We start from the raw sequence: 21,222 nt of genomic DNA, 5'->3' as shown, positions 1-21,222 counted from the left end.
GAGTACTTGTTATGATATTTTAAGAGCTTCGTGTGCCATGTGTCTGGGGTATTTTTGTCTACACACAAACACACACACACACACACTTCTCCCTCCCCTTGCTTCGGAACGAAAAGAAAAAGGGAGGAATCTAGGGGACCAATAGGAGAGACCCTGGAGGGCTCTACAAGGTACAATACCCCCCCCCAACTACCATGGACCCGTGAAGTATCGTACATACAAGCGGATGCTTGGGAGGACATGACCATTATCGGTACTATGCACCACCCTCACCCGGCTAGGAACATAAGCACAAGCTATACCACAATAAACGCATGAAGGATAGTATCAACCTAGATATCCACGCGGGCATTGTGAGGCACACATGGTACACACCCCTAAGGTTATGCGAGCATATTCATGAGAAAACTAGTAATATGCCCCTAAACACGTGTATATATATTGGAAAGAAACCCCAAGATTGGAAAGAAACCCCAAGGGTTGGATAGGGTTTACATTTGAACATCTGCAGATATGGGACAAAAGAAAAAACTCCCTTGGAATTTCAAATTATTAGGAATACACACTTATGGTTTTATATATTAAGCACAGAACCTGGAGGGAAATACCCCCCATGTTTTATTTTATTATATACATATGTATATATCAAATAGGGGGAATGAGGTATGGATATACATTGGCTTAAGCCCCAAAAGGGGTACCCTGATAAGAGAAGGCTAACAGCTTAATGCTTAGATGGAGCATTGGGAAGCCATGGAGAAGGAGACGGACGGCGAGCCCACTACTCTCCCTGAGGAAGCTGAGGGCCTTGAATAGCCCGGTGAAGCAACCAGGACGGATACGAAAGAGGAGCCGCCTACTCCTTGCTTGAGTGAGAATATCACGAGCACCACCTTAGAGCCCCTTAACAGCTTTCGCCTACGCATATGCATGAATGAAACGATGGCGGGTTGAAACGCTCTTCTCTGTTGCATGGATAGGAACAACGAATGCACCGGTGATGGCACCTAGGCCAGAGGTGTCTCATACCTTAACGCGTAATATGGGCTATACAGAGATCCTCATCGATCATCTCGTGAGCCCACGGGAGAGCGCATCTTGCAGACTAGGAGCGCAAACTCTCTCCCCCATAGTGCAAGGCGCTATGATAGCAGAGCTCAAATGGCAAAAGCACGATCTCACCCAAGCTTGACCCACGCTTGTATCAGAAGTGCTCAACGGCGGTATTTGCACTGTATTAAAGATGAAGGTCGTAGACGGAAGCACAAGCTGACCCACGCTCTGTAACTACTTACAAGCAACACGGATGTAGAGTCGCGCATTACAAGCGGTATCCTCCACTGAGTACTTGTGGAAGTCCAGGGAAGTGGAGAGGAATGCATAGGAGAAGCCGACGTGCTCGGAGACAGACGTCTAGTATGGATACAGTTTACGCGTTTCATGAACGATTATTTACTAACAGACATTATAGGCGCATTAGTAGTCATAGAAGCCGGCTGTCATCTTACGTCCACATGATCCACACCCGAACCCGGACTGTGGCAAAGCTACTACAAGATAGCCGGAATACCCGTACGGGCAGCTCAAGCTATGAAAGGAGCTGAACCTTCGCATACTCGACGAACTATTTACGATTGACGAGCATTCCCAGACCCCCTTAACAATGAGGAAACTAGATAATAAAACTCTGTGAAATCGGACTTGTAGGGGTGATCACGGATACACTGATATTACTAAGGCTATCCGCCAGCCCGACATGCTAGAGCTGCGCATGGGCACTCCCTGATGCCTTTATCATATTCCATGGCATCTATGTCCATATCTGACGACATAGAAACCCTTCACACTATTAGGGAGATGTAGACACTACAGTACCCCACGGGGATCAGGAAAAAGAGACGTTGGGATACGTTTACACTGCATATGTTTTATACCCCCCACGATGTATTTGGAAGAATACAAAAGAAGGGGGCCTTTTTAAACACGATTGTAATAAATTTTATATAATTTTTCTCGCTTTAAGTATCTGGAAGGCTTATGGATGGATATGGACTAACAACCAGAGAAGATTGATGAGACATTATTCAAAAATTGTTTAGCTCTGTGTCATTTTTTAGTGTGCATGAGCTGTCATGAACGATTGCTACTGAAACTTTCAATATTTTGGATTAAATATATGGCATTATAGCAATTCTTAGTAGACTTATAGAAGCTAGCAATGATGGGAACATAGTAGATTCTTTCTGAAAACATGATAACTGGAAATAGTTATATACCTTATGACTCCGAGGACCTTGGGATAGGAAAAAGGTTACTGATACCAATTACAGACAATATGACCCCAAAAGAGGGACCCTCTTGATCTCTGTCATCATTAGTGCCTCTTGCTTGGTGAGAAAATGGTTGGGGTCTAGCATGGATAATAACTGTAGCTGGGCTGTGAAGCTTGCAGTCCCATATTGCATTGTACTCATGTACTAACATGCTATGCTTGTGGATGGATCCAGGTGAACCATTGCTACTGAAACTTTCAATATTTTGGAATAAATATATGGCATTATAGCAATTCTTACTAGACTTATAGAAGCTAGCAATGATGGGAACATAGTATATTCTTTCTGAAAACATGATAACTGGAAATAGTTATATACCTTATGACTCCGAGGACCTTGGGATAGGAAAAAGGTTACCGATACCAATTACAGACAATATGACCCCTAAAGAGGGACCCTCTTGATCTCTCAATACTGTCATCATTAGTGCCTCTTGCTTGGTGAGAAAATGGTTGGGGTCTGGCATGGATAACAAATGTAGCTGGGCTGTGAAGCTTGCAGTCCCACATTGCATTGTACTCATGTACTAACATGCTATGCTTGTGGATGGATCCAGGTGAGTCCAGCTGCCTAGCTCAATGTTTTGGATAAAAAGAAAGGGGAGCATGACACATATGACAGTAACATTGGCTCAGTAAAAGAGATTTTTCCTCAGCATAGGAATAGTCTTTATGATAGCCGGTTGCTTTTTCCACTTTTTGATGCCTTTTGTCAACTTTTTGGGAGGCTCTATGCTAAATGTAACTAGCAAATGGGTGGACTATCTGCTCTAATGCATTTGTTGTAGAAACTTGACAAGAATAGCAAACACCCTTGACTCTGCCTTGAGCAAATCAAGATATCAACTATGTTTTGAAATTTTGAACAATACACGTAATTTGTTTTTTGCAATATCCATTTGCTTTATGCCTTGGTTGGAATAAGTTCATAATAATATGAAAAAACTCAGAACTAGGTTTTTTATGTGCATAGGCAGATGTGTTTAATGTGAGTGAGATATGCTGCAACTGAGTATGCACCAAATTACATGAGGATGGGGTTGCATGAGAGGAAGAAGGAAGCTTTATAATTGGAAACTAAAGGGGTATAAGAAGGGAGGACTAGATTTCCCCGTTTTAATTAGATGTTTTAATTAGACAACACACACACACACACACACATAGATGAGCCCATATGGCAACTCCAAGATTCCCCTTCTTGGTACAAGTCATCCTCCACCATCTCCTCATTTAGGGGCTCATTAACTAGGGAGATCACAAATTAAAACATTTTAGTTGGCTTTTAAATGGGGTAGATGCACTCTTCCCCCATCCACTAGTGCATATTATGGTGCATCTCAAAAGGTCTAAGGGTGCGCATATAGCTCCTTTTTTAACTGCATATCTAAAATCATCATCCCAATGGTGCATGCAGAGTGCCAATTCCCAATTGAGAGATCAAAATCCACATCCAAGAGTGCGAGTGCATTGCCTATTCTCCATCAATCCTTCAAAAATGAACATCCAAGCTCCCTAAAATGAGCCTAAAATATCATTTAAACATACCTCTCTCTTGGGATTTCTTCCACATGCACAACGCTTTATAGTTCCATGTAGGCATCCCTACCATACAAACATTGACCTCATAGAAGGCCATTGTGTTCACATAAGAACACATTCTCACAATTTGATACAATCCTGCAATCTAGTTACAAAGGCACCAAACAAAAACATGCAAAGCAATGTATGTTAATCTCCTATGGTCACAAAATGAATTTGGTTGTACACTCTCTTTTCTTTAGTGAGGTGAACACAAATAATCTTGGTACTGCTATAACACTAAGACCCCAAGAAAAAATATCCAACATGCACATTATTCGTCATTATTTCCCAAATCAACATGGAGGCCACTTTCATTCGGCAAGGATAACAAGCATTAGCAATTGATATAGTACAGAGATACCTTTTCCATAAAATGGAATCTATCTCTACCTATCCTTTCATTATAAAAAAGGAGCACATAGCAAAGTCTATCTAAAAGTATGTACAAATACTCGTTTGTGGACTCTATGATTAGATTAAGCATTAGATACCTTAATTTTGTGACCTAGAATTTTGAAAAAGCAATTGAATTCCACCCTAGGAAATCCTATAATGCTGAAATGCCCATATTGATCAAGGTCATACATCACATGTGCTTTGTGTCTCTCACTTTTTTCCTCTGGCCCTTGAATTTTTAGCGAATAACTTCTAGATCTTCCTTTCTAAAATAATGATGAACTTACTTTTTTTCAAGAAAGAATAGAACCAGTGATCACTAATTTTGTTAGAATTTGAAAGACTATTCAAGGTAGTCATAAGCATCATGAGAAATAATTATAGTTTTGGAGTCGTTACACTGGAATTGCTATTATATTCCACACAATGGGAACTGTCTTATATCCACTTTGTAAAGGGATGACTTTAATGATTTCATGTCCTTACCATTTATTTCCACCAATGAGGAGGAAGATTTCCTCCAAATTTTAAATGCTTGATCCTCCTCATTGGCCAAGAGACTAATCCATGTTCAAGCCTATGCTTACATCTCTAATGGAAAGACCCCTTTTTGAGTCCATATCTTTCCTACTGGATTTCAAAAGCCGCCTTGTCATTTGGGATCCCTTGGCTTGGAGCTGCCTTAGCTATGCACGAACTACATCTCGATTCCCGCTCCTTGGTAAGGTTGTTAAGTCTACAAGTGTTGGTCTTGTTGTTTCTTCCTTAGACCCGAGGTATTGGATTTGTTGTTTTGTGCCTTACATATTTATTCTAGTAGCATGTGACCTCAGCCTCGAGAGTTTGCCTTTGAGTCTCGATTAAGGCTTTAAAAGCTTGTCATTGAGTCTCATCTTTATGGCTTCAACTTCTTCTCTTTGAGTTTTGCATGTAGCATGTTGGGCTGAGAATGTTGTTTGTTGAACACAATATGTGTTGAACTCGTTCTATAGGTTGTGTAGCTCTTATGCCAACTCGCTCATCTATTGTTCAAGCTTTTTTTCTCATTGCTCGGCTTTGAACTTATTGAGGTGGGCAACCTAAGGAGGTACCCACTATGAAATTGCTACAAAGTAAGCCGTTCCCAAATTCCTTGTACTGGACCACATGTCAAGCCCTCTAGTGAAAAGTAGAATAGGTCCGGAATGTTGGTGGAGTGGACATCAAGTGGTACGTCCAATGGAATCTCATATGGGTATAATGGCTCTACTTGTTGGTCCAATCAATTGAGATCCTTGTGGGGGTGGTTGTGGGCAATTGGCTTGTTCGAGTGGCAAGTAGGGATCTTTACAGAAGTGATATTGTCCAATCACGCATGCTAGCCCAATGGTATGTCCAACTAGCTGGGCTACAAAATTAATTCTTGGTCACTGGTAATAAATTGCCCACTCTAATTACTATGCACCAAAGCCTGGTGGTGCATGCAAGCCCAATGGTTGTCATCATGGCTATAGTTTGAATCATCATTACCTAAATTGATGTAACCCAAATGACATTTTCAAGGTTCCCATGTTGAAGTGGGGGTGGAAGTTTCATTGCTTCCCACAACTCTTTTTCTATGAACCTCTATACCAAGTGTCTAATGAATCAGGCATCACTTGTACTTTGTCCTTTCAAGACAAATCAATGTCCACTTGCTTTCCCATGATTTCTTGACAACCTTTGCATTGCACCTTGAAGGTTGAAATTCTAGCCCTATGCTACATAAATATTAGTGTTAGTACCAGCCTCAAGCTACTTAATTCTAGCCTTAATGTTAGGATCTACGTAATGGGGAAAAAGTGTATAACACTGTCTTAAATTTCTTAATTTTCGTAAGGCTAGCCCATTTGATATCCATGATATTTACTTTTCTTATAAAAAATAGTTTGCAATAATATTTTTACTTTGAGATAGGAAATGTTGTATGTCTATGTAGCAAAGTAGACATTCATGAACGAGTACATTTGTTCATGAGGTTTATTATTAAGAAAATTGCATAAGCGTTGTAATATGTATCTCTTTAATGGTTTTGATGGAAGTACAAAGTTGCTAAAAAAGGTGAACACTTTCTTTTTAAAAATGTTCAAGAGGGATGATTTCGAGTCAACTAGACAAGGAAACAATACAACCAATTCTCCAACTAGACATGTACTAAGGGGAGAGGCAATAGAATATTAAGTATGCTCCCATTTCTTAGCAAACGTACTCATGATGAAATATTACTCATTGTCTAGAGAAAAAATTAAGAGTTCAAAAGCTAGAAAGGAGTAGGGGTTTAGCCTTATCTTGATCTAGACAACGGTTTACTCAATGTCACAAGGGTTTACTCACCCTGAAATTCCTATTCATTGTCAAGAGAGAATTTAAGAGTTGGAAATTTAGAAAGAAACCTTATCTTGATACAAACAAATGGAAAAGCTTATGCATCCAAAACAATGTCATATTTGTATGGGAAAGCCCCTCGATCTGGCAAAACTCTCCCCCCCTATCTCCCCTCACCCTTACTCCCCCACCTTTTTTTCTCGCTCTTTTATCTTCACCTTTTTATTTTTCAACACTCGTTATGCATCACTTATATGTTATCTCAAGAAACCCTTGCAAGCTTCTTATCGTGTCTAAGCCTTAAAACTTGCTTAAAATGATGATAATATTCCTCTTTCGAAAAGAATAAAAAAATGATGATTTAGAGAGAAAAACCAATCATCCACACACAAGGCCTTCATGTGTTCTCCCAAAAACATTTAGTCTATTTTTTATCTCATCAGACATGCTATTGTTTCATTATTATATCTTTACAATTTTAAGATGAGATTTTTCCTTCAATTATGTTGTGCCTCTTAGTAGTTCCTAATGGGAAACAATCCACACTATAACCTAGTTGCTACCTTAGCATGACTATGCCCATGTAAATATAACATGTTCTAAAATACTACTCCTTTGATTGCCCTCAACGTGAAGCTTTCTTTAACTTTTCACAATTCTTTCCCTAAAGCAAATGGCAAAGACCGAGCCTTTTGATAAATTGGGAGCAAGATAAAATATATAAGCATCCCTACTATGTTCAAGCCCTTGCATTTAAACATCCACCGCCGCCTATATTTCTTTGTTACACCTACCCATACACCAATCACATTAAAGATAATCGTGTGCAAAGCAATTCAATATGATCCACTGTGGCACCAACTGTGTGCATGTCATACAATAAACTTGCTCTACATCAACTTGGAAGACATTCAATACCTAAAGTCTATTTGCAATGGAGTTCATGATGATCTATGCATCAATCCAAGTTTCCCAATCTGAACTTTGTGGTGCCTCACATTAATATTGTGTTGAAGACCAAGTATAAGTGTTGAAAGTTATTAATAAGTTTTACATATTTGGTTAAATTTTTTGCAATGTAATATCGCATACCGTACTGGAAATCCATATGCACGAAGGATATTAAATGTATTCTCCTTGCTTGGATTATTTAAAGTATGGCACATTGTCTTGCTTCCATTTCTTATTCTTTCCCTTGAGTATTTCAAGGACAAGGCAAGATGTCATGATTTCATTATAATGACTAACTCATTCCTTTTGAAATCTCTCTTCATATTGAAAATTAATCGACCTTGCTGCAAGATGTCTCTACTTTACATTCTAGTAATACTTTGTAATCTTCATGATTCATACCAATCAAACTACATGACTGAATTGCCAACCCATGAGACTTGCAAGTTTTGAGGGTACCGATGCACCTATTCAAAGGATGGGAGCCACATGATGTGTGCACAAATATCAGTAACATCTTGGCTTACTTGGTATTGAGGGCACAAAGTTTACGAGTCTCCACATGATCGACACTTCAGGAAAGGTGGCAGGCCACACAAGATTCAATGTTTTGAGGCCATTTTGCAATATGTGACATAGTCCAAAGCACCACCTTGCAAATATAAAGATGGAATTACTGTGTTCATAAGAAAGATTATTGCCAAAACTATCTGGTGGTTAAGCAAAATATCAACGGTGAATGGCAAAACAAGATGCACCTTATGTATCATGATCTTAACACATAATCAGGAAGATTTAACCAAATGCTTGGCAAAGGCATCGAGACAAACCCACTTGCACTACAAGCACATAAGCAGTTTGAATGCAATAAACGCAATCATGAATAGTGGGGTAAGTAGTTGTAGGTGGTGGATGATGCAATAGCGAAATCTCACAAAGCATGCATTAGTGTATGCGCGTGCATGAGAGAGAGAGAGAGAGAGAGAGAGATGTGCAAATTTGTCCATAAAAACAGATTTCTTTCCGAATTGTGTTTTAATTTGTTTCTTGGCAACATCGAAGGCATAAGGAACATTGAGCATGACAAGAACTAGGATTAAAAAGCAAAAGGTGGTCATATACAGTATTTACAACAAAGGCATGAGGATACCTTGGACATGAAGAGAACTAGCCCTGAACAGTGAAGGTAGTCTAGTCACATGCAATCCTTCATTCAACCATCTATTAAAGAGACAGTTCATCAGGTAAGAGCAAACAGGAACAGTTAAAGGAGGTGTGAATTACATCAGCACGCTGATATGTGGAAGGGAAATCCAAAGTGAGAACAGAACATCCACTCACACAACAGACCTTGAACTACCTAACTAATAGCTGAAATTGTATGCATTACATTAAAAATCATGCACTTTGCACTTTTATGACAATATACCAGAGGATTAAAAAGAAAATTGGATTTAACAACCATTGAAGCAGCAAATCAGACCGATTGGCAGATTTTGGGGGGACAATAGTAATCCACACATAGGAGTAGCATTCCCAGCTTACCAACATGGAAATAAGAAAAAGGATTGAATCCCGAGTCACTTTCACTTAGCTCAGTGAACAATGATTAGTCCTGACACAGATCGCACTCGGCTTGGTGGAAATCAAAACCCATCTATCCATCATACACTATTCCCCAAAGATTGCCTGCAGAAATCCATTTAAAAAACTTTTTTGCAAAAAAATCCATTAAAAAAACAACTCTTTAAAAGCCAACTCTTTGTGTTCAAAACTTAAATGTCACCTGTACTGACATGCAACAAATTCTACTAGCCTTTAGTGATTTCATCGAACATTGAAAATACACTGCAGTTAGCATTAAATTATAGTGATACATCCCAAACACAGCCCAATAACTTAGTACAAAGCATCTTCATCCACCAATTTCAGAGATTTCAGAAATGTGGTTAAAATGGAATGCCAGTGATACATTTTTGGTACAAAAACTCCATGGCTTCAGTTACTTGGAAAAGTATGTTGAACAGGGGAGGTGTTCAAAGAAATTCAAGTGCATACCTGTTGAAAGCCATCCCATCAGGTCAAACCATCAAATGAAGAAGAAGGTTCATGCTGAAATTGATAGCAAAATGAGAAAAGATCTAAAATTTTTGGTTGTGTAAAGTTATACACATGCCTGTGACTGTAATGACGGACACAGGTTGCATGAAAACTCATATGATCCAAGGCAAAAGCGCTGATGCCAGTCATGGTGGGCCTGAGGTATAGTAAGAACCCACTCGCAGCACCATTACAAGGTTAGACCTGAGAGAATCGGGGTAAGGACCAGCTCAGGCAGCAAATGACGATTCTTGAAACCCACAGATTGTTTGAGAGATGTTACTTTCGATTCCTTGCTCAGGCCAGATTGGACCAGATTGGCTAGCCGTAGTGATGGATGAGCTGCTGCTGTTATCAAGGTGTAGCTGCCGCATCAGTGACAACAGGACCTGAACTCGGTGAACATCCCTGTTCGCCTGCGTTCAATACAAAGCATCAGCTCTAGGAACACTAGATCAACTTAGAGCTGGCTAAGACATAAGAAGCCAAGAACGATGTCAGCGATGTCAGCCAAATACACCAAGGACTAGGGGCACGTGGTATTGCACAACAATTGTATGTATCTCAAAAGTAATGAGACATCTCTTGCAAGATAAAGGCAACAAATTTTGGCACAAAAGACTACAGCTGCAGCCACCTCAGTCCAAAGCACATACGTAACTTCAAACCAGATTGATATTTTACCTCAACAACAAACCGTGCCCAAATCTTGTCAGTCCGCGACTCCATCACCCCTTTCAGAATGGTGAGGCCCAAGTTTCGAATGATGTCTGCAATTTCTAAGAAGTGACCCCTCTCTTCGCAAAACATCTGTATCCATCCTTAGCATGTAAGATTATAGCCCATAAGCAAAGTAATATACCTTTGTAAGACTAAAGTAAGTCCAATCATACTGTTGTTCTAAAGACCAAAAATCTACACAGAAAATAAAAGGGAAAATGAAAGAGAAGAAAAAAGAGGTAAACAAAAACTTTTGTGAAAAACAGAAGGAAGACATACTTAGTAAGCAAAGCAACACTTATGTCGTCATCAATGCCCAAGCATAAGCAGCTATGCTGGGTTTCTACAGACCCGCAGGGTCTCTTGGGCAAACCCAGAGCTTACTAAAATACGTCAAATAAACAAAAAAGAGAAAGAAAACAAGAAAACAAGAAGAAAGGAAGAAGGTGACTAAGCAAAAATAAACAAGCAAGTCAAGAAACAAAAAACAAAATCTTTCAAAAAAACTGGAATTAACTCTCTCTCTCTCTCTCTCTCTCTCTCATTTAAAACATAAAAAGCTAAAAGGACCCTTTACACTTATGTATCGCTTCCTACAAAGAGGCAAAATTACATTCCTAACTAAGAAAGCACAAGCATACTCAATCAAACTCTCTTTTGAAACTAAAAGAAAAACAGGCTATTCAGCTCCCCGCTTTTTGTTTCAGCTTATGTTCAATCACTCTAAACATACCTAAGGCCGATACACCATAGATAAAGACTTCATATCTAAGATTGTGCGTACTTTTTTCATTATTTTCCTTGGATTATACCTCTTGTGTAATAGTAAAGTGATCAAATTACTACATTGAGTGATAAAAGACTCCTTAGTTGTACAAAGGTGGGAAAATCTATGGAATTTAGAAGAAATGACTCCATATTTTGCCAAATCAGAAACGTTTGAGTCAATGTGAGGCATTTTTATAATGTGTAAACCACTATATTCAGGTTGTTCACATTTATCGTAAATATCAACTTCTAATCCTATGGTAGATTGAGAGAGTCTAAGATCTAAGAAAACACAAGCATCCCCCCTTGAAGTGCAGTTCAGTTCACAAGAGTCACGAGGATAGATTCCTTCTCCAAAAGCACATGCAAGTTTGTACATAAAGTCTTGAAAGTTAGAAACAAATTCAAAGTAAAATTAAACCAGTTTCTGGTTTTCAGATTAAATGTCTGACCTCCACAAGCATCTGACGAGGCTGATTGAGGTCCTTCACAAGTACTGGGTATACAGGTTCATGTCCACCCACTTCAAAAGCCCAGCTTGCACCACTCTCCATCTCATCTTGTGTGACAGAATTGCTATCACCGCTCGACACCTGTCAAACAAAAAAAACAAAAAAGTGTTCCATCTTAAAAATAACATTGTGCATCATGTCATATACATCTAGACAGATTTGCATATACCTGATAAAGATAAAACAGATATTATGCACAACAGAACTTTATAAGGCGAGATGTATTTGCATCTACCTATAGATTGTTACAAAATACATGTACATACTCTATATTCACAGACTCATACAATACGTACTGTAAATGACACCTGGCTGAAGTATTGTGTAGACTATGCAATCAGCTTAAGATATGGTCAAGGATTGGAAATGAGCACCAAAAGCAATACAACAATTAGAAGAGTTTCAGCAATAACAAGAGTGTCAACATTGAAGAAAATACTGCATTTACTTGTGCAATTGACATGGATATCATATATGCAAACTTTTAAGCAAGGCATACATAAGCTGCTAGAAGATTTTTATAAAAAGATCAAAGGATTTGGCAAACAAAGACAATGGTACAGATTACTCAGATGAGCAAAGTATGAGAGTAGCAACAGATTTCAAAAGCATAACAGAACGCAAAGATACAGAAGAAGCCCAACAATTTCATGGTCAAATTATGCAAGATTGCAAGACAATAGAATTCGACAATTCTCAATTGGACATTGAACAAGTTCAAAATAAGGCACAATTAATGCAAGGAATCAATACTAGATTGTTGATGAATTGATATCAACATGTGGTAACACTATTGTCAATACATCTTTGCCAATAGATTTGAAGATGCCCATTGAAAGAGCAAATCAATAAAGGGAGATTTATTCCAAGCAACCTGACCAAAAGGCACAGATTTTGGCACAGTTGAAGATGTTTCCACCAGTAACTGATGATTATGGTGATGGTTTCAGGCAGAGGAACCAAAAGATGCAGATACAGATAACGCTCTGCAGTCCAACTACAAAAAATTGACATTATTTGCAAACTCATATTACATTTGCCAAAAAAGGTAAGTCCATTATGTATGTGCAAGGGACACAAATTTTGCAGAATAACCTAAACAATCATATCAAGCCACAGACAATTCAACATGTGTACAAATTTTGAAGAATGCCAAAAGCAATTGGACAAAGAAAAAGTCCAAGAAAATAACAAAAAAAGCAAAGCCACAAGCGTTTTTTCAAGTATGCCAAACTAGCAGCTTGAATGTGATGAAAATTCTTCACTTTATGCAAATCTGGTATATCAAGATGATTCTACTCCTAAACTGCATCTGGAAAGGAAAACGTCCTAGACAGAGTCAGAAAATATGAGAACAAGGCAAAATCATGTTTCAATTACAATGAAATCACTGTAAAAGCACATTGAAAGGATAAGAATGTCAAATGGATGGGAAAAGAAAGAAAAGTATGGGATTTGGACATCATACAACATATGCAAAGTTCCAAATACAATTTTAAGACACAAAAGTTTCCACTGCTGTAAATTGTTTGGAAACATATCTTCCCATCAGCAAGAACATGAGATATCGGAGTCGAGTGAAGGAACAACTTCTCCCCAATAGAAAGAAGTTGATCAGCTTGCAACAACTCTAAAAGACAAGATGGGTAATAAAAATGGCGAAAGTCAAGGGATTTAGCCAGGGCCAATAGACCTGGACATCAAGGTCTACAGCTTTGTCAAGAACAGAGTCAAAATAAATTGCTCTATCCAAGATGCATCCGGCCTTGCAAAAGCCAGATTTATCATTAACATATGTTTTTAATGGAAGAATTTCCAAAAAGAATACACTACAGGATCCGTCATCAATACTGACAGAAGTAACGATACAAAAAAAGAGACACGTTCATGATAAGATGATGTTTTACCTTAAATTCATCATTCTTTTTCAGCTTATCAGCATGCTGGGAAACATTTTGCAAAAAGAGCATATGTTTTATAGTTTTCTCCAACAAGGCATCTATGCTGCACTGCAATGACACAAGAAATAACAAAGTCAGCGGGAGCTACTCTTCTCATTTTAAAGCTTTCAAAAAACTGAAAGACAACTTTTTCACCTTGGATCCATCTGGTACAATTTCCCTTAGCTCTCGAACACGGTCCTGAATTTGTTGCCTGTCTTTAGGCCGTGGCCTGGTACTCTCCCCAGGTCTCGCCCTCTTTCTGCTTGCCTTGGCAAGTTCTTCCGGCTTCTTGGGTTGAGAATGCTGAGTATTATCAGACTTTATACTTTGTCCTTCCTCTGTCCAAGTACTCAGCATCCCTTTCAAGGATGTGTCACTAGACATATGCAAATTCAGGTGCCGTCGGGCATCACTGACCTGATTTACACTGTTTATATCTACTGTGCCTTCACAATCAGGAACTCCTTGCATATATACTTTAGAAAGACAATCATGGGAACCACTGCAAGCTGCATGTTTAGGGTCTGCTTCTTTTATATTATATGGTACAGGAATCCCATTCTCTAGCCCCGAAAAGGTTGTTTTACAAGAAAAGCTATCGTCCACATTTGTTGAAGCAGAAAGATAACTGCTTGAATTGTCCACTACAGCATTTAGCAAAGGTTCTGACTTGCGTTCTGACAATTGTGAGCCAAATGCACTTCTGTTGAGTTCCTCTTTTACAGAGCTTGGGCCCCACTCTTGAACTACCTCTGCCTTACTTTGTTCACATAAACCATATGCTTTCACTGTCTGCTGATTTGGATCTTCATTATTTGGAGTTCCACCTGAATGCAGTAAAATGTCCTCCCAGAACTCCTTGTCATGCCCCTTCCTGAAAGCAGGACCCAATGCCTGAGATAGCTCATCTCCAATGGCAAAAGAGCAACCCCACTTTCCACTTTGCCCCCTTGAAGAAGAAGGTAAGTACCTATCAAGATTATCCAAGCTACTGTCATCAAGGCCGTTGTAGCCTATGCTCCGAAAAATAGGAGCCTGACCCTTACTACCAAAGCCAATGATCTCTAGATCACCGACAGTGCTTTCAGATACACAACTGGATGTGGATTTGATCAGACCTTCCCCGCCCCAAACATCACGATCTGTGATAGTGTATAAGGAATTCTGAACCACTTCTGCAACTCCATCACTGTCTACCATATGTGAATTTAAATGACTGCCACAGATGCTCCAAGAAGCAGGGGCAGCCTGTGCAAAATCCCTGGAGCATTCTTGGGAGCTCATATTGTGTTCGGCAGGAGGCAAGTTCAATAGATTGTGATGTTTTACAAAGCTGTTAATTAAAGTGCCTGCCATACTTGAAGGTGGATGATTCCGAGTACCACTGGCATTATGCCCCACTAAGGGAGTCAAAGCATTCAAGGGGGTGGCATTCAGCTGCTGTTCACCAACTCCATTGACTAAAGGGGTTCCTACAGAGATCTCGCTTCTTTTAATATCCGACAGATTGTCCATCAAAAGCATTCTTTTGACACTTGAGTGCTCTCGATTACAACTCACTTCTGGATGGATACCATTCTGCAACTCCGCTGAGAGATCAACTTTTGGCTCTGAACCATAGCCAGTCACAAAGACCGCTGGGGAGTGTTGGTGATACCCTTTCATATGCTTTTTGGTAAGTTCCTTCTCCTCCACATCTCTAAGACAATGGCTCCCCAAACCATCACTAGGCATTGGGATTTTCTGTTTAACAATATCATCACTAGGCATTGGTGTTTTCTGATTGAGGATTGAAGACATGTTTACCTGAGGGACAGTTGAACAACACTTTTGAAAGTCTAATTTTGTTATAACAGGTGCGGAGCCTTGTGCCTCAGTCCCCAATTTGATCACATGCTGCAGCTTGGATTCCTCCAGCATGCCTACAGCAGCCTCTGTGGCTTCAACCTTTGGTGCTTGCCCGTGCATGATTGACGAGCCTTTGAGTAAGCTTGGCCTTGCTTGGGATCCATATCTATGCGCCTGTTGTGCAGTGGCATTTGTACTATTAAAATTTCTTGAGAGCTGTTGACCTCCATAACCAGTTGCGGGCCTTCCACCTGCTGCAGATGAGTTTATTGCAGACATCTCTAATGTATTTAGTGCTGATTTACACGCTTGCCCTTTCGAAAGAAAGTCAGATAAGAAGGCCCCAGGTAAAGTTTGAAGAGTTCCAAACACTGACTTAACATGATCGACCCATTCTACATTCTCCATCATCTGCATGACAGAAAAGCAAACAAAGAATATCAGCTATGCTCTTGCAAAAGTCCCAACAGCCAAATGTATACCTGAAGAGATCTAGAGCTTGAAAGCTACAGAAACGCTGAAAAGTCAGAGAATGCAGTATGAAATACACAAGCCTCTGAGAATACCAGGACAAGTCCATAAAACAGGTTCACCATTCAATAGATACTATATATCTAAATGAATCCAGGAACATCCCCAACTCGCCCATATATCTAGATGAATCCAGTAACATGCTCAAACTCATCTTCTAAAAACACAACACATAGTGCAGTTTCAATCTCATGATAGTCACTCGTAAGATTGAAACTATAAACTCCTTCACGTATAGGAGGGACTAGATACTATGACATCAGCACACAACAGTGGGTGTAAACCATAGTATAAACATAGGCTCTCACACATACAAACCACATACCCACACATACTTAGCGTCTTCATACTGAGTTTCTGTCGGCACTGCGGAGGTGAAGGGCAGACTCGACCGTGCAAAGGCTAGCACTAAAGGAGAAGGCTAATCAAAACGTAGTGCACGTTCTCTTCATACAAGCTACACCTTCTTGTGAAGACTACGATTTCATTTGAATCTCTCCCAAACAAGCATCCAAGCAAACAAATGCTCAGACCATCTAGCTGATAGGGCAACACTCCACTTAAGATAGAAAAAATATATCACAGTATCAGCAGGCTGCAACATGGACAAAAAAATCACAAGATGAAATTTGCATGTCTGCTAATTCGGCTGAAACATATATCTAGATGAATCCAGGAACATGCCTAAACTCATCCTCTAAAAACCACAGCATATAGTGCAGTTTCAATCTCATGATAGTCACTCGTAAGGTTGCAACCATAAACTCCATCATGCATAGCAGGGACTAGCTACTGTGACATCCCCACTGATGTCATCAGCGCCTAACAGTGGGTGTAAGACCACAGTATAAAGTTTAAACATATGCCCTAACACATACAAATCCACAAATCCAAACTCATCCTCTAAAAACACAACACATAGGACAGTTTCAATCTCATGTAGTCAGTCGCAAGGTTGAAAACAATAAACTCTTAACACACGTGGCAGGGAATAGCTACTATGACATCCCAACCGACATCATCAGCGCCTAGCAGTATGGGTAGACCGTAGTATAAACATAAGCTCACACATACAACTTCACACCCACACATACTTTATACAAAGGTCATCATACCGAGTTTCTGTCAGCACTCCGGAAGTGAAGAGCAGACTCAGCCGTGACAAAGGCTAGCACTAAAGGAGAAGGCCAATCAAGAAGAAGTCCATTTTAGTCTCTCCCAAACGAGCATCTAAGTTTTTTGTTTTTTTTAAAAGCTTAGTCAATCTAGCTGATAGGGCAATGCACCACTTAAGATAGAAAGAATTTAACACAATATCAGCAAGCTGCAACATGGATGAAAACTTCACAGGGTGAAATTTGCATGTCTGCTTATTCGGCGGGAACATATATCTATATCTAAAAACACAACACATGTGCAGTTTCAATCTCATGACTCACATGGTTGGAAACCATAAACTCCCTCACGCATAGCAGGGACTACATACTATGACATCCCCACCGATAGAAACTGTATATAAGACAATTACTCTAGCTGCCAGTCCCAGGTCCTGGACTGAATTCTAGGGAACTACATCATCCCACTTTTATTATTCATCGAGTTCCTTCCAAATATTACAACCCAATCGAACCAACATTTGAAAGTAAAGAGCCAGAAATAACTGTGCTCTAAGTTGAAGCTTGGCCCAGACACTTTTCTAACGTTGAACCATTCAAACATAAAATATATGCACGGATTTGTTTTGCGGTTTTTTTGTTTACAAATCCATACCCTGTCAGTGGAACCAAGTTGCACAACACCTTGCGGAACAGCTATGACTGCAATTGTCTGCAATGATGCAAAAAAAAAACAAAGGAAGTGTTATACTACACACACTCCCAATGAAAATGATGGGTTAGTAGGGAATTGAGAAGGCACTCCAGTTTCAGCACAAAGGCCTACTCATGTGCAGAGATCAGATAGTACCATTATTGTGGAGACTTGGAACTATTTTTTCTCACCTTGATTCCTGCTGCAAACTGATTCTGCCATCCATCCGGGTACTGTAATTACCATAAAATCACATTTAGACAAAGATACAGAAAAAATGGAAGGCAGGAATATGACACTATCACCCAATACACACAAAGAGAAATGGAGGAAGAAGACAAAAGGGGATGGGACCTCCCAACTCAAGACTACAAAAAATAAATCTAAATAGATTCAAAGCGATTTACAGCACTGCAAATAATAAGCAGATTATATGCGTGCCGTCAAGCTTTCCATAACATTTACATAAAGCCACATGAGATTCCAGCATTCTCTACAGCAGGTGTACAGACACAGAGGCAATCAAGTGTAGTCCTTGCAATGTCATCCCACCAAAACCATGTAGACAAACATTATCAGTGCATTGGCATGCTGTATGTAAGCAGAGGTGTACTCTCATTTTTAGCATCATGAACATAAAACAAAGCATGCGTAGATACCCCTTCAAAAAGTCAACTCACGGAGGTTTAAGCATAAATTTCATCATACATATAACCCGGACTACAACTTATGATATTACAAAACATCTGTGTTCATAAAAAACCGATAACAACACTAGTACAGCAGAAAGATATATGTGAATGAAAAGCTCAAATTCATTCCCAATCTAAGCATTATACAATAAAAAAGGAGCTTCCAACAATGGATTGTGACATATATGGCATGCCTTCCACCCATATACACATTCCGAGCACTCAAAAGCAAGTACAGTGCCCACAAAGGTACTAAAACTGCATAAACGATATTCAATAAAAAAGCTTCACAATTGACAGGGGTGAATATGCACACATGCACTTGTACCCACCTTCTCAGGCATACCCTGATTGTTCAGAACGCCTCCAGGAGCAACGTCCATACGGTTACTCTCCCTAGACCCAAAGACCCACTGATGCTTGCCAGTAAAGGCCACTCGTCCAATGATACTAAAATCCAGCCCAAAAGATGCATATTAAAAGTTAACCCTTTATTTAAAGTTCAAAAATATATTAACTAAGAGAACAACAATCCCAGTGAAATCCACGATGCACATAAACAAACAACATTTAACTATAAGCATGAAGCTTAATAAACTACCAATAAGCATCACACCCTTTATGAATCTTTTAAGAAAGACGAAACACAAAACATTATTCTGCCAACTTGGTCTCAAGCGACAATCCAGTGACCATCTTGCAGAAACCTGAGTCCTTTCTAGTCAAAACTGAATCGAGAGTGAAGAGAACACAAAGGACCGAGTGCATTATAAAAGTTGAAGAGCTCGGAACGGTATAAAGCGAATGAGACTTTTAAAAATGCAAGCGTGTACAAGCTGGAACGGCATAAGAAAATAGCGGCAGGCCCAACAACAACGAAGGTAAGAACTGAAACTTTGCATGATAGAGCTCACCCTTCACCCATGGAATACACATAATATGACATTTTCGCCACGGCAAGACCAATTTGCCCTTCCGGACAGCTAGCTTCAAACCCAGAAGCTCCCTGATCCAGAGGGTTTCCTCCAGATTCCAAGCCACTGCTACTATGAAGCAGACGTGAGTTGGGAGCCATAGGCGCAGAAAACCGGTCAGAGACAGCAGAGGACCTCGAGTATTCATAGTACCCGTCCTCCCAAGTCAGAACCCTACAATTCATCAATGCATTGGTCAGATTGTCCTGATCTCAGAATAAAGATGACAAATACCCAGCGCACGAACTACATGTTGCGGCCCCGAAATCTGGGCAAAGAGAAACAAGCCGAACTGAAAATAGACTGCTTACATGCGGCTCCGACGCTTCAGTTTCCAGAATACAGCATAGCACCAGCCGGTCTGAAAGCACAGGCTGCTCAAAGTCTGCTGCAAGACGGTCGCCATAGCGGGAAAGAAAAGCCGAGGAGGACTGCTGCGAGCGTACAAGAGAGGGGTTTGGCCCGGTTGCCCTCCTGTGCGAGAGAGGGGGGGGGGGACTAACTGGCACGGCAGGAGCCACGACCGGCAAGCTTGCGGCGGAGGAAAGCGCGCCGCTTGGGGGGAGGGGCGGAGCGACTCAGGGGAAGGTCGTCCATGAGGGGAAAGGGGAGGATCGAGGCAGAAAAACAGGGATGGGGAAGGCGATGGAGGGATGGGAAACCCTGATGGAGCTCGGAGATGCAGGGATCATGCCAGCATTTTTGGAAATGGCTTCTTCTTCTTCTTCTTCTTTGGAAATTTGGAAATGTTGCTGCTTCTGCTGCTTCACAGAGTCCGCTTTTTGTGTCCTTTCCGTCGTCTCACCCGCCTTAACTGGAATTACCACCTTTACTGCCCCAACCGCCCTTTCCTCCCCTCTCTTCATTTCCGGTCAACGCTGCCATCACATGTCCCATTTTCCCACTTTGGTCGACACACACACACACACATATACATACATACATACACACACGCACACATGGTACACACACACATGGTGCACACACACACATGGTACACACACACGCACGCACGCACGCACACACACATACATACATACACACACACACACATAGGTGCACTACGCTCCCGCCCACATCCTTGCCACACACTTGCAGTTCCCGTTCGCGTATTTGGTTGCCCACACCAGCCCTCTGAATTTTGGTGGATCCTTTTTAGCTCTCACACCTCACTCCTCCCCACTTGAACCCCAGCCCGCCGACCCTGATGCACACGCATCTCTGCTGCATAGAAACTCGTCCTCGGTACTTTGGCATCCGTGGAATGCAAACGCTACCGTCCCACTGTGCAGGTTTAGCTTCTGATGCACCACACTCACGCCCTCTCTCGAAGGGTGGGTTCTGACACGACAAACACCGTCTGAGCGCTCATTGACATGTGAGAAGAGCATTCGAGCTAAGACTTGTACACGAAAGGAGAGTTCATCCAACACCCCCCGTCACCCAAGCACCAATCAAGGAACTAGTAAACAAACACAAACTTTGGTGAGCTGCAAGAGCCAACAACCTTCCAAGGGGACCACAAAAAAGCTGTCAAAAGAACCCATCTGAACATCACACATCATAAAAGTCCTCCTCCGAGAACAAGGGTTTAGTTACCACCTTGTATAAATCCAACCTAAGGCCGAGTACACACCAAAGCCTCAAAAATTTTCCCTTTTGACAAGCGGGGGGCAATACACACCATATCCGAGCAGTAAGGTTCCTACCTTCCTGTCAAGC

At 40.6% G+C, this 21,222-nt stretch overlaps 1 protein-coding gene across 8 annotated transcripts; it reads right to left on the bottom strand.

Moving 5' to 3' along the window:
• Positions 1-9,054: 9,054 nt before the first annotated feature.
• Positions 9,055-20,283, bottom strand: LOC147890200 (transcription factor EMB1444-like). Of its 8 annotated transcripts, none has more exons than XR_015542696.1 (12): positions 19,812-20,283; positions 19,441-19,674; positions 18,859-18,976; positions 18,026-18,067; positions 17,796-17,852; positions 13,800-15,905; positions 13,611-13,712; positions 11,644-11,784; positions 10,388-10,513; positions 9,987-10,119; positions 9,780-9,907; positions 9,055-9,292 (listed from the first exon to the last, which is right to left on the bottom strand). XR_015542696.1 is itself a non-coding variant. In XM_087390177.1 (11 exons), the coding sequence occupies exons 1-11, from the start codon at positions 19,904-19,906 to the stop codon at positions 9,894-9,896; spliced, it is 3,168 nt and encodes a 1,055-aa protein (XP_087246303.1). In that variant the 5' UTR covers positions 19,907-20,283; the 3' UTR covers positions 9,344-9,893. The 8 variants fall into 8 exon arrangements, 4 of the variants coding, with proteins under 4 accessions (XP_087246303.1, XP_087246304.1, XP_087246302.1 ...); XR_015542697.1 differs by having other exon boundaries at positions 9,780-9,860; XR_015542695.1 differs by having other exon boundaries at positions 9,057-9,292; positions 9,780-10,119; positions 19,812-20,282.
• Between the last annotated feature and the right edge of the window lie 939 nt (positions 20,284-21,222).

Source organism: Dipteris shenzhenensis, chromosome 19, assembly GCF_047967505.1.
Source record: "Dipteris shenzhenensis isolate YYH24624 ecotype China chromosome 19, Dip_SZ_1.0, whole genome shotgun sequence".
NCBI classification, from domain to species: domain Eukaryota; kingdom Viridiplantae; phylum Streptophyta; class Polypodiopsida; order Gleicheniales; family Dipteridaceae; genus Dipteris; species Dipteris shenzhenensis.
The sequence above is the reverse complement of the archived record's forward strand: the minus strand, read 5'-3'. Positions and strand labels throughout refer to the sequence as shown.